Source organism: Diadema antillarum, unplaced genomic scaffold (assembly GCF_040938485.1).
Source record: "Diadema antillarum isolate AM-2024a unplaced genomic scaffold, OU_Dant_1.0 seq00000319_RagTag, whole genome shotgun sequence".
Taxonomy (NCBI): domain Eukaryota; kingdom Metazoa; phylum Echinodermata; class Echinoidea; order Diadematoida; family Diadematidae; genus Diadema; species Diadema antillarum.
Genome location: NW_027271338.1, coordinates 27,748 through 42,513, shown reverse-complemented (window position 1 = coordinate 42,513; position 14,766 = coordinate 27,748). Strand labels below are relative to the sequence as shown.

The window sequence follows — 14,766 nt, the reverse complement described above, 5'->3', positions numbered from 1 at the left end:
TCAACGACCAGGATAACGATGTCACACGAAATAGATAACACTTATGAAGGATAAATCTTACAGTTTGACTTCATTCTTCCATTCATCTCTTTGAATTCAATGTTGTGAATAGAATAATAATGTCAAACTTCCAGATTTAAGACCGAAAATAACAAAGTTGCTTCGTGTTTTTTAAGTATCAAAATCGATGTACTAAGAGATCTACCGCTCACAACCATTTTCAAGTTTCTGTATAAACACGTTTCATTTGCGCAGGAAATCACGCACTATTTATGACTCTATTTTTCCCGCATTGGACAGCATGATAGGAACTGTTTTTTCCCCCACAAGTAATTACATCACCAAAAGTCAACGAAAGTTTGAGGGCTACAAAGAGCATAATGCACACGCTTTATTGGAAATGTTTGTCATGATCCATACACACTGTGCTCTATACATGAGAGATGCAGTTGTTGGACATTATATAGCTACTGGATAATCTCATTAAATCACTACTTTTCTAACCAGAACCAGTTCACTCGAGTGATAAGGGCGAGTTTGGTAACCCACTCGCGACCTCGAAAATAGACGCCCTTTCAGATGGCTTCCTTGTGCCTTTCAGTGCATATGGCGTCGTAAACATAGAGTCACTCTCTTGTAAGTCCTAGCTTGACCTCGTGAAAACTGTCACGCATGGATGTACACCCTACCACTCGTATTGTATACGCCTTTCAAAGCTACTCCCATGCCCTTTAAAGTGAGGAAATGTTTGGGCGGTAGCAGATATTTTCGGAGAAATGGCCAATTCGTAACGGACGCATCACATTAATCATATTACTCAGAGGATAATAGCACTCCTGTTAAACAAAACTCCCTCAAAAGCGTGACAATAGAAAGAGTGCCATTTGCGTAACAAAGGCTGAAGTGTATTGTGCTGGCTGATTATTTAATGTGCTGTTACGGTCCAGCGGAATAAGTAGTGCGGAGAGATAGAGTGAAAAAAATAAAAGATGTTGGCAAAACCAGATTTCACGTGTTGAAAGCCACAATGGAAGACTCTACAAGCTTACCCGGCCATGTATGCACTTGAGGATTTACCGAGTTCATTTTGTTCAGTGGTTTGCGCAGCTTTTGCTCTTCGCGGGTTTACTCGAATTTGCAAACAGACGACGCAAATACGAGTGTTTGCCCTTTCTTTTTATCTTTTTTTTCCTACCCCCATTCGCAAAGTCACACATTGGAATTCATCACATTCCTCATCAGATCGGAAGTGGTAGTGGACAAAAGTGCGGAGCAGGGCTAAATGTGCAGGAATGCAGTTATGGAATGTAGCTGGGAAAGGATAGAGTGAAACCGATTTCTTGAAAGTGGATTGACACTCAGGAGCATGATCTGTTCAAATTACATACACGCTATAATGACTGGGAAAACACAACAAAATTGCATTTCATGCGTGTTTTGTCCTTGAAAAAAAAGAGTGAAGAGTGAACACACGTAAGATAAACTATATTTTATTCTAAAAATCGGATATATAATCGGAAATTTATGAATTTAAAAAGCTGCGCAAGTCTTTCGGACACAAGGCTTATCAGTCAAAGCCCCATGAATATACGCAAATGAGATGACACTTCCAAACGGTTTCAAACAATAATATGCACACACAAAATAATATACAATTCTGATTTAGCAACTAGACTTTCTCCCTTAAAGAGATGGTATTGTTTTGGTTGAGATGGGGCTTCAGGTTTATTTGTGAAATAATGAGAAACCTCTATTGAAATAATGAGAAACCTCTTGTGAAATACATGCTATGTATACATGTATTTCAAAGAGGAATTGAAAGTTAATTTGATGAAAATTGGTTATGAAATGGCTGAGATATCCAATACAAAGCAATCCTAATAAAATGTGGCCCCACCTTTCATTAGGATCGATTTGTTTTCACTTTATTTTCTAGTATATATCAGTCATTTAAAAACAAATTTTCATCAAATAAACATTGATTTTTCTAGAATTGTATGCGACGAATAAGACTTCATTAGTTTGATTTCATTCAAGGTGACACTTAGTTTAGATTTCAACTCAAATCATTGCAAGAATTAAGAGGCAATGGCATCATCCACTCATCTTTTTTATGTGAGGTACAATTCTATAGTGGCTGACCAACATTTCATGAAACCTCATTTATACAGTTTCATTTGGATAGGCTTTTTATTCACGACAAATTTTCACGAAACATCTAGCTACTATTATGTGTCCTTGTTTGTTTGTTTCTTTGTTTGTTTTTTGAATTCTACTTTACCTACTAGAAGTCAACTTAAACAGGACCTGGCCAGGCTATCATTTCGTTCATATTCGATGATGTTTTCCTGCATAGCATTTCGCACTTTGAACATAATTATTTTGTACATTATAGAAGGATGAAGTCTGGTATGACATCATTTTCGTAACTTCTTCACCATCCCCTGTTTTTCTGCTTATAGGATGAGATATGGGTTATTTTTTATCCTCCAACCAAAATATATATATTTTTTTCGAGCTAAAATTAATTCTGTTTTCACAAGGAGTGTCTTTTTTTTTCAGATATTGTACAGGTCAGACATAATTATGTTGGGTTCGCATTCGTTGAAGAAGTGTATGTCTGCCTGGTATTTTGACTACACTGATTGAGAGAAAAGGAGAAAGACAGAGACAGACGGACAGAGAGACAGACAGACAGCCAGAGATAGCTATCTAGACATACGGATATTTTTGTGTATTATTTATCTGGAGAGGCCCATATGCAGAACACGTGCCTCGCGTGCGTTCGCGTCGTTCTCCTGGGCACACCTTCCTTGAATCGCCTGAGTTCGCGTCGTCCTCCGGGCACACAACACCCTGATAATCATTTACCAGTCACTGTTCGCGCCAAAGAGAAAGGCATGGATCATGATGGATGGAGCGCAGATTGGTGTTGCCGTATACCATACTAGTCTGGGTGCCAGAGGCTGAACCTTGTCTTACCGTCCACCCAATGTTTTTTGATGGTTTTACCCTATTTCGGGGGTGCTGAATCCGAATCTGGATGATGCAACTTTTGCATCCTTGAGGGTTTTGAGATATTCAAGATGGCCGCCAAAATGGCCGCCAAAACCGGAAATTCCCCAGTATTTCCTTCTAAATGGAGAGATATTGAAAGAAAATTGATGGTTTCACCCTATTTCGAGGGTGCTGAATCCAAATCTGGATGATGCAACTCTTGCATCCTTGAGGATTTTGAGATATTCAAGATGGCCGCCAAAATGGCCGCCAAAACCGAAAATTCCCACATATTTCCTTCTAAATGGTGAGATATTGAAAACGATTGATTGTTTTACCCGATTTCAAGGGTGCTGAATCCGAATCTGGATGATGCAACTCTTGTATCCATGAAGCTTTTGAGATATTCAAGATGGCCGCCAAAATGGCCGCCAATTAAAACCGAAATTCCCACGTGTTTCCTTCTAAATGGTGAGATATTGAAAACGATTGATGGTTTTACCTTATTTCGAGGGTGTTGAATCCGAATCTGAATGATGCAACTCTTGCATCCTTGAGGATTTTGAGATATTCAAGATGGCCGCCAAAATGGCCGCTAATTAAATCGAAAATTCCCATGTATTTCCTTCTAAATGGTATGAAATTGAAAATAATTGATGATTCTACCCTATTTGGAAGGTGCTGAATCCGAATCTGGATGATGCAACTCATGCATCCATCAAGTTTTTGAGATATTAAAGATGGCCGCCAAAATGGCTGTCAATTAAAACCGGAAATTCCCACGTATTTCCTTTTAAATGGTGAGAAATTAAAAAACAATCGATGGATTTACTCTATTTCGAGGGTGCTGAATCCGAATCTGGATGATGCAACTCTTGCATCCATGAGGTTTTTGGGCTATTCAAGATGGCCGCCAAAATGGCCGCCAATTAAAACTGAAAATTCCCACGTATTTTCTTCTAAATGGTGTGAACTTGAAAATAAATGATGATTATATACCCTATTTGGAAGGTGCTGAATCCAAATCTTGATGATGCAACTCTTGCATCCATGACGTTTTTGAGATATTCAAGATGGCCGCCAAAATGGCCACCAATTAAAACCGGAAATTCCCATGTTTTTCCTTCTGAATGGTGAGAAATAGAAAACAATTGATGGTTTAACCCTATTTCGAGGGTTCTGAATCAGAATCTGGATGATGCAACTCCTGCATTGATGAAGATTTTGAGATAATCAATATGGCCGTTAAAATTTGCCGACCAAAACGGAAGTTCCCATGTATTTCCTTCTAAATGGTGACAATTTGAAAGCAATTGGTGGTTTTCATCTTATTTTGAGTGTGCTGAATCCGAAGCTCAGGATACAACTCTTGCATCCTTAAGGGTTTTAAGATGATAAAGATGGTCGCTAAAAATGACCGCCAAAAACGGAAATTCATATGTAAACCCCCTATTTCCTTCTAAATGGTGTAAAATATAACAGTTGGGGCCCGTTGCATAAAACTCCAACTGGATTTTTTTCCGGTTGAAATCACAAAATTCCGGTTGGAAGCTCCTAACCAGAGTTTTTATGCAACGGATTTTACATTCTTAGGTTAGCAACCTTAAAAAATTCAGGTTGGGCAAATCCCAACCTGAATTTTTTAAAGTCAGCTGAAAGTTGCTGAGAAAGTTTTATGCAACGGGACCTTGGTGGTTTTACACTATTTTGAGTTTGCTGAATTTGAAACTCCAGGATACAGCTCTTGCTTCCTTGAGGGTTTTGAGAAAATAAAGATGGCCGCCAGAATGGCCCCTAAATGGCTGTCAAAAACGAAAATTTCCATGTAAGCCCTATATTACCTTCTAAATGGTGTAAAATTGAAAACAATTGGCGGTTTTACTCTATTTCGAGGGTGCTGAATCCGAACCTGGTTGATGCAACTTCGTGTTCTTTTTTAAGGGTTTTGAGATGTCCAAGATGACCGCCAAAATAACTGTCAAAAATTGGAAAATTTTAGACCCTATTCAGCACCCTCGAAACTTGGTTGCTGAAATTCGTCCATTCTTTAGGGTTTTTAGACGTCCAAGATGACAGCCAATATAAGTGGCAGAAATTCCAATGTTAATATAAATATTTTCTTAATGGCAAAAACTTTAGAATAAATTGATGGTCTTACCTTATTTCGAGGGTGTTGAAGGTCTTTGAAGGTTTTGGCACATCTATAAATGTCCTGCATGAACGGAAACTCCTTAACATTTGCTTATACTTAAATGGTGAAGTACTGTGCTCTAACGCTTTTTAGCAGTCCCCTCCATTTCCGACCTTTTCTTTGTTATGATTCAGTCACATTTTGTCCATGTATTTCTTCAACTAAAGTATGTTTATTGATTCATGTAAACATATGACGTGTATCTAAATTTCATTTTGAAATGTAAAAGTTACATTGTACTTAATTTGTTTATAAGCAAATGTCATATTATATGCTTTGGCCGGAAATGAAATAAAAATGAAATGAAATGAAATGAAATGAACGCGAAGCGGGGGGTTAAAACCATGCAGGGTGAAAAGCAATAATTCGTATTCTTAAATTCAACTCAGTTGAGCGAATTTGTCAAATCAGCCAAAAGTTATTGACATCCAAAAGTTATTGACATCCAAAATTACTGTCACAATGGTATTGTAATATACTGAGATATTCCGATATGTCTCAAACGGAACTTTAACACGTACTGAAAAAAAAAGCAGAAGTGATATTGACATCATACTGAAACGTACAAACACAAACATACGAGTGAAAATTTCTTTATGCATAATTGTTATAAAATAATGCTTGTGGTCGCCAATAATATGGCTCCACAGATGTGAAGTTAATCCTTTTCGGCTATCAATAGAGTAAAATTAAATTATGGCATGTTGGTGTTTGGTGTTGAAGCTTGTCTTGTATTCTGACGAGTCTCGCCTTGTATTCTTGTGAAACTTGTCGCATATTCTGATTACGTCATTGGAAATGGTTACATCCATGACCACTATAGTAGATATCAATAAGGGTAATTTCAAAAGCACTCTCCGCGATTATGATATTCGTAAGTACTGGATTATCAACTATTACCTTCCATGTTGTCGTTTTTTTTTCATTCAGTTTTTTTTTTTTCAAGGCGCGTTACCTGTGATATATATATATATATATATATATATATATATAATCCATATATACATAAATAATGTTACATCATATTGCCGAATAAATTGAAGCGTAACTATAAAAATGTCCCACTCGCGTCTTCAACAATGTCATCAAGACCACCAATATAAACCAAATAACCAATTTGAGTGTTCATGGATGAAGAGATTAAAACTGCTCATGGATTAAGACAGGTAATGTTGGGTAATTTCAGTACACTTCTCTACATCACTATCACAATATGATTTAGATGAAAATGTCTTGTCCATTGATTGTTAGTGTTCAAAACTTATCCATTATATGTAGAGGAACAGTGTAATCTTGCAATTATTCAAACGTATCTGTAGTCTTGAAAGGTTCATTGCTGGCACACTTGTATCGTACCAACTCAAAAGATATCCGGTATAGAGCTGGTTTCACTGTATATACAGCAAGTTCAAACTGAGCCATTGACGAAAACCTGAAATCTTTCAGAAAAAAAAATAGGGTAAAACCATCAATTGTTATCAATTTCTCAATATCTATAAGAAGGAAATACATAAGAGTTTCCGTTTTGGCGGCCATTTTGGCGGCCATCTTGACTATCTCGAGGTGCATCATCCAGATTCGGATTCAGCACCCTCGAAATAGGGTAAAACCATCAATTGTTTTCTATTTCTCACCATTTAAAAGCTAATACATAGAAATTTCCGGTTTTAACTGGCGGCCATTTTGGCTGCCATCTTGAGTATCTCAATACCCTCAAGGATGCAAGATTTGCATCATCCAGACTCGGATTCAGCACCCTAGAGATAGGATAGAACCATCAATTGACTTCAATTTCACACCATTTAGAAGGAAATACATGGGAATTTACTGTTTTAATTGGCGGCCATCTTGAATATCTCAAAAACTTCATGGATGCATGAGTTGCATCATCCAGATTCGGATTCAGCACCTTCCAAATAGGGTAGAACCATCAATTATTTTCAATTTCACACCATTTAGGAGGAAATACGTGGGAATTTTCGGTTTGGGCGGCCATTTTGGCGGCCATCTTGAATATCTCAAAACCCTCAAGGATGCAAGAGTTGCATCATCCAGATTCGGAATCAGCACCCCTGAAATAGGGTAAAATCATCAAAAGACATTGGGTGGACGGTAAAGCAAGGTTAGGCCCAAAAAGTGGCTTTGGCACCCAGACTATACTGTCTGGGATTGATTCCAGCACCAAAGAGAATAGTAAGGACAGTGTATAGACTGACGCAATCACTGTACACCAAGGGGACGCCACTTGGCGCTCTGGAAGAGGAAGAGTTCCTAACGATGATTGTTCTCGGCGAAGGTGTGGGTTTCTGAACATACGCGCAGAATTAACTTTAATCACTGTATTGTTTGGGTTCCCTCAGCGGGCAACATTGTGTTCGGAGATTAACCGGTTTAACATGCCTCTACTATATCTGTATTCTTTGGGTGATAGAGACGCCGTGAAGTAATCCTCTACACTGTCTCGAAACTCGCCACCTTTTGCAAGCTCTTCTGAAATCCCTAACTACAGTTTGTATGTATCCAGAAGATGGTATTTGATGTTGAAAAGAACACGTAACTTAACTTCGTCTTGGTATAGCTATGAGAGATAACCTTATAATGTACTCCTTCAGGTTCCTCCGTTTTGCTTTATTGCATTTCATAATTTCAGACAGGTGGTTTCGAATGCAGCATCTCTATATGTACAAAATACAGGCTGCCTCATTTTGATCATCAGTCTCATCTGAGAAACTTCATCTGAAGTAGCAAGTTGTATGTCCCTGTTATAAGTGGGCCCCTCTAGAAAACAGTTTTGCCATGTGTTTATCACAAACACTGAGAATAGGGCCATCCACCTGTGCATCTAACTAAATCATCAAAGTATTGTTATATGTATTCTAATGATAACAGTACATACGTAATAATGAAAATAATAATAATGATAATAATAATAATAATAATAATAATAATAATAATAATAGCAAGAAGAAGAACTTATGGATAAAAATAATAACAATTGTGATTACACAGCGTATACACGTAATACGGAAATAAATTACCATACCATACCATACCGTACCATACCATGGTACCGTACCAAACCATATCTTTCCTAAAACTACTTCGAGATCTATATATCCCACGACGGTTTGAACATGAGGACACGGTATACAGTGTGAACTACACTTTCGCAGAAGTATCTGTCGACTATCGTGACTGAACTGTCCAATGGTCGGCAGCAGAGATACTTCCATGTTTTACAGAGAATGGGTATATCAACACAGTCAAAGGAGTAGTTTTACTTACACTGCATACAGGTATAGGGCCTATTGTACATGTGATGTAAGTAGGAGTATTGTGGAGCGCCTAAATACTAATACGTTTCTTCCGGGTCGCTGAACCACTTACAAAACCATCGATCTGTCGATCCATCAGAGTCAACTTCTGCCTTAACGAAACCGCGTGATTTGATACTTTACGGGTCTTTTTTTATCTCACTGGAGAAGAAATGGCTGCGAGTGCTGCGACTGATCAGTCGTGGCGGCTCGTGTGATACGGGGAAAAACAACAACGACAAACGGTCCGCTCTCTCACAACAATATGTCACGCAAGGTTGACGTCGACGTCCGAGACGTCTTAAAAAAATATAACTTTTTTCCCGCGGATGTCGCTTGGACGTCCCCGGCGGTCTTGTATGGCGACTTCTCCGAGATGTCTTCTTAGCAGCGAAGACGTCTCCCTGATCGATGAATAATGATAGTCTCCACCACGTGGCCGAAACTAAAAGGGACAAATAGGAATAGATGGACGTCTCCAAGACCAGCTGGAGACTGCAAAGAGTCTGCAGGACCCAAACGAACACATTCGACTTTCCTGGGAATCTCCGGAGACTCGGCTAGTATACAATATGTATGTCTCCAGAAGACGTCGTGGAAGACGTCTCCACAACCAGAGGAGACTTGAGTGGCCACCAGCTAGGTTGCCACCTAGTCTCCAGGCCAATCTGCTATATTCAGATATGACTCGGGAACACTTGGTGTATAATCATTTCATCATTTCAGAGGCGCCATGATATCGTAAAAGCCGAAGTGTTTAAACGTAATGATAATGTTCAATCTATGGACACATATCGCGCCTTAATTACTAAGTATAGCAGTTCTGCTTTCCATGGACACCTGTCATCAACCTCATCCCTCCCGCCCATCTCCCATTTAACCTGGATTCCAAATACTTTTGATGTTGTCTGTTTTTGACATATTTTGTGAAAGTTGTGTCAAGCTCTCGTAGTCGTATCACGTGCCGAACTATTTGCAACGCATGGGCCGTGTTGTTTCTTGAAAGAAGGAAAAAGGTGACGAATATCAGTATATTGATCCGAGACCATACATGTAAGAGATCCGATTAAAGAGTAAAAAGCTTAGAACTACTGAGGATGCTTACAAAGTACAAATACTTGCACATTGTAGGTCCCAGACTGACAGGCTGGACTGTTGGATACACACATATTGTTTTCCTCCAATGCAATTATTGCAATTGTTATTGCTACCGATATCAAAATTACTGATGCTAGTACAATGTTGACCTTGTTACCACAATTTTCATTATCAATGTCATTATTGTCATGTACATCTAGTTATTTTAAGATCAACACTACACTTAAAGTTTCAGGTTTGTTCATGCCTTGCTTTTTTTTCCTGTATGTTTTATTTGATCTTAATAAATGCATTTCAAAAGCTAGAATCTAGCTAATACACTTTTATTGATGATGCGGTATGTGAGGCAGGTATTAAGCAAGCTTTTCTGGTTCTGAAGAGCAACATTGGTTACCAATGTCAGTAAAACGATATTTAAAAAAAAAAGTTTGCTATAACTCTAGGGGCCATTTTGATGACATGTTTGTAGATGCAGTATTCAGAGATTGTTGATGAGCGAATAAGGTAATTTCCAACATAATTATGTGAGCATAAAAAACACATTTGGTGACTTACTCTGAGGAGGGAATGGACATACATTGTAATTCGTGATTAGAGGGAGTTACAAAGCAAAAATGAGGAGAGAGAGAGAGAGATAGATAGATACATGTAGGAATATACATTGTATAAACATATTTATTTAGCAAATATCTAGCTTACACTAAATTAGCATTGAACTGGACTCGGCATTTCCCCCGCTGGATAATCTCACATTCAGGCATGGTCACAGTCTTTTAATAAAAAAGCTATTTTATACAACTTTACGTGGGCCGGTCCTCTCAACAGAGACAAGTGAACAACTTATGACGCGCCCTTCTGTTTCTAATTCCTTTATCGCCGTTTGCTGCGATGTTGCAAGAGATGCATTCAAGGAGGTTGATCAAGGGTGCTTTGTGTCAAAGAGTGCTGGAAAACTTTTACAACAAAGAGTTAACCATTGTAGTGCCCCCAAAAGAATGTAATATTTATGCAAAAGTAAAAAGGCCATTGTTAACATTAACTGGTGTCATGTCGGGAAAATGGCGCCATTAGAGACTCAATCATTAAAAATCTTTTTTTTTTCCCCGTGTGTTTCTTTTTCCGCAGTCGCAAACATTTATCGTGTGGTATTAAAATGGAAGTACAGTGTATGTTGTTGTTGGTTTTTTTTTTATCTCAGGGAGGTCACCTTCCTGGTTATCTTTAACCAAGTTACAAATAGGATAATAGGCTTTGCATCATTTTTATATTACACAAACCAATGCGTGACAGTTGCGAGGCAACTGACATCATAGCATTGTCTATTTTTCAAAATGTGAATTACATGTAGATTGACGTCACTGCTTTAGGAAAATTATAGTGAACTTCAAAATTTCATGTTTTCCATTTTTGTCTGACTTAATTTGAACTGCTCCTGCTTGTTGTACTTATTCGTCTTATCAAAGTCTAACTGAGCACAGAGTGTGGACTTTCAATTAATAAATCAAGAGTGTTCACACATTCAGAATTTAATTAATATAAACACAAAACATACAGTGTAATTAACGTGGTTAGCACTACACGTGTATCTACTATCTACGCTGGCATACATTACGTAGTTTTTAGCAAAAAGTTACTCTGAACCTTACTGGATACGCGTGCAATCGAAGTTGGGATCTTTAGCTAATTATACATGTAGATTGAGTTGCCTCTTTAAATAAAAAAACCCCAAAATGCAAAGAACTGCAAACAAATATAACTACATTATAGCTAAAGAGACAACATTGTAGTACTATTCCTAGATTCGAGAAGAACAACAAAAATTCTTTCCAGATTGCCTGGTGTAAAATAAGATAATCATACATGTATACAAGTTGTACGGTGTGGCAACTAACAGAGCCCCTATTGGTTCCTCTTTCAAAACATTCTGCCCTTGATCAGCCTGATTATTTGAAGATTGTTTTCATTAAACACATGTCAGACATTAATTTTTGTCAGATATAAGTAGCGCGAAGTTACTTCTCAACACGGCCTTATCCATTCATTTCGAGACATTACGCGAATAGGCTTATTAAGTACTCGAAGAAGTGATTATGCACCCTTCAAGCAGGTTGAGCGTCCTATACAGTATAAAGAGATTTACTACGACTACTGAATAGTCTGGAGAGTATCCGACTGTGAGAGAGGGGTTTTATCCCCGCAAAGAACAGTTCTCCTCTTATTTTTTCTTTACGTTTAGGTAACAACGCTTTCGTTGTCCCAAATGTGTTGTATCTCTTTTTCTTCTTAAAAAAATCCAATGATGTCTGACGGAGGAAATGATGTTGAAGCAAGGATAATGATTATCAAAACACGACTTAAACATTACTGTGATTTTGCGACATTATGTAGACGTATGAAGCGCACGTATATTAACATGGCTTACAGTACAGTATTCACGGATGAAATGCCGTACTGTATTTACTCTATAAAGCTACAAAAGTATCATTATATGGGTATTGTCTTGCCGAAGATGCCCACAATCAATAAGTTGGTTATGATGGCACTAGGTTTTAAGAAATACAAGAATGGGTGTACACATCTGAATACATGTTGCTAACCAAACACGAAACTTTCAATATGTACACATTTATCTGTATAGGTCCTATATGAAATATAAGGAGATTAATTGAGGAAAAACACCTGTTAACAACGAATCTTGCAATAACGGTGAACATCACTAATGTAAAGACAAGGAAAAGTGTATGAATATACCGATTGTTTTCTTGTCATGGTTGCAGCTGAACTTAAATGTCACGGACACAAATGTCCTCTACTTATCTAGGTGAATCTGATCTCAGTATTCATCGCTTATCTCAGAAAAAAAGGTGTATTAATGTCTACACTCTGACACTCTGAAGCTGAAGAAGACATTCGCTCACCTTGATGTTAGAAAGTTCTTCTTCTCAAATAGAGTGGTGGAATCATGGAATAAGCTACCAGAAGATGTAGTCAGTGCCCCATCTGTGAACTCCTTCAAAAACAGACTAGACAACTACTGGAAAGAATTACCATCTGTTTATGACCCTGAAGGATACTAACAGATGTCCTGAATCCTCCTTCTCCACACACACACACCTTGCCATAGAACCACTCGTAATTGAAAGATTGATTCAAATGACTACCAATCGATCGATGAACAGGCCCGGACCTACTAGCATCGATGGATTAAAGTAAAGTAAAGTAAGTAAGTACACACTCTATCTCCTGTTCTGTATGTACAATTTTGTACAACATACGGGACACATACACAAAATGGCATACATTTTACGTAATTGTATGTAAGGATGTGCATTTGCACATGTAGGTGTACAGTGTACAAATGTACGGTACAGCGTTGTATGTACACGCTGTAATGAGTCATGCAATACACAAAGATACATTTACATGTACATTAATATCGAACGCATTATGCGACATCATGCATGTACCTGTACATGATGCATATGTAGCCGATTCAACATGCATAATGTAGCCGATTCAACTTCAGTCTACCGACGGTCAGGTTGGATAATAATAAAGAATACAAGGGTAGTTGCATTAGATCTACTATATAAATATATTCATATCAATCCTTGATTTTATCGGTATGCGCGCCATTGTGCACCATAATGAAAATCAGAAGCGTCACGTGTTGCCACCCATGTCTTACTGGTATTTATCTCAATTCTTAAAGTAATTAGGGTATAGAAATTTGTATATAATATACAAATATGTTGAAAAATGTATATACATGTACATAATTATGTATACCATGAATAATGTATGGAAAAGAAAATGTACAGCATACCGGTACCCATTCTTATCAATTTGATATATTTAAGAAGAAAATCTGCCGAAAGACGAAGAAAATTATTAAAATACATGCCTTTTACGTACAACTGTATGTGATAATATTGATAATATCTTGAAAGATGTTTCTTGACATAATCCAACATCATTGAAACTTTTCACTTTTCTCCAATTGATGATGACTTTTCTTTAAAAAAAATGGAAGTGAATTTTATCTGTTCTTTTTAATTCAAAATCTCCATGTATGTGTACAACCTGCTTGTGGGGTGTGTCTAAAAGATATTAGCCTTATAATGTGTATGGTTGTGATACATCTTCCATAAGTAATTATCACTGCAAAATGGTATTTGATTAACACAACGAAAGAAAGCGATTGCAAAATTAGCGTTGATTAGGAACGTAAATGGTTGCGGCAGTAAATTTGCTCCGGTTATGCAATATGGACTTCAATACACGAAATGTTAGACCTTACCATTTTCCATACATACAATCTCTGTACATACACTGTAATATTCGAAGTAATTTGTTGGAAAAAAAGTCACCATTCTGTCTTGTAGATTATTTAGTGGAACTCATTTCACTATAATGGCATTGATTTTGCAATGTCCACGACTTAAAGTTGCCCTGTGATTGTATGCGATTGTGTGCGTTTGTGTATGTGCGTGGGCGTATTTGTATATCACTGAAACCTACTTCCGTCTTTTTATAGTAAGTGTTTACCTGTGACCGTTCCTCCCAGAGCGTAGGTTGCCTCATCCGTAGTGATCGAGTACGGGCTCGACGTCGTCTGCGCGTCAACTCCGTGCCCAGTTGGTATCATGTCCAAACAGGCCAAGTCTGGTGCCCCTGTGGGGTACGCGTCCGACCCCCATCTTGGGGTAATGGTACTGAGTAATCCTATCACTAGTAATGATAAAATGCGTGTCCTTAATTCCATGGTTTCAAGACTGTCTTGGCCGTATCGTGCCAGTGGCACTTGGCGATGTTCAGGTGAACACAATTCACAGCCCAGGAGCTGTATCCGCAATATCAGCGCGAGTAAAAAGGGGGTGTGTTAGCTACAGGTAATGATCAGAACACACTTTTCTGCACTGACTGGCATTGCTGACGCCAATCTTTACCTTCCTTGGTACAGCTGAAGCCCTGGGTCTGGGGGCGAACTTTACATCACCGTGCGAAACCACTGTACGTCTCACCACCTTTGGCTCGGGCGAAAGTTGTTTTCATTCACCTCAACGCGATAAACGTTCGGAATATATTCCTCACCTTGCTCCTAGCCTGAACACATCACCTTTTGCAAAGGTAATACCAGATCGGGTATGATTCAAGCAATCCAGA

The 14,766-nt window shown here is 38.1% G+C and overlaps 1 protein-coding gene across 1 annotated transcript in view; it reads right to left on the bottom strand.

Moving 5' to 3' along the window:
• LOC139730507 (uncharacterized) overlaps window positions 1-14,365 on the bottom strand; it is a 217,118-nt gene extending 202,753 nt beyond the window's left edge. The window contains 1 exon segment of the mRNA XM_071641346.1: window positions 14,149-14,365. Coding sequence (XP_071497447.1) covers window positions 14,149-14,365 — 217 coding nt within the window.
• Between the last annotated feature and the right edge of the window lie 401 nt (window positions 14,366-14,766).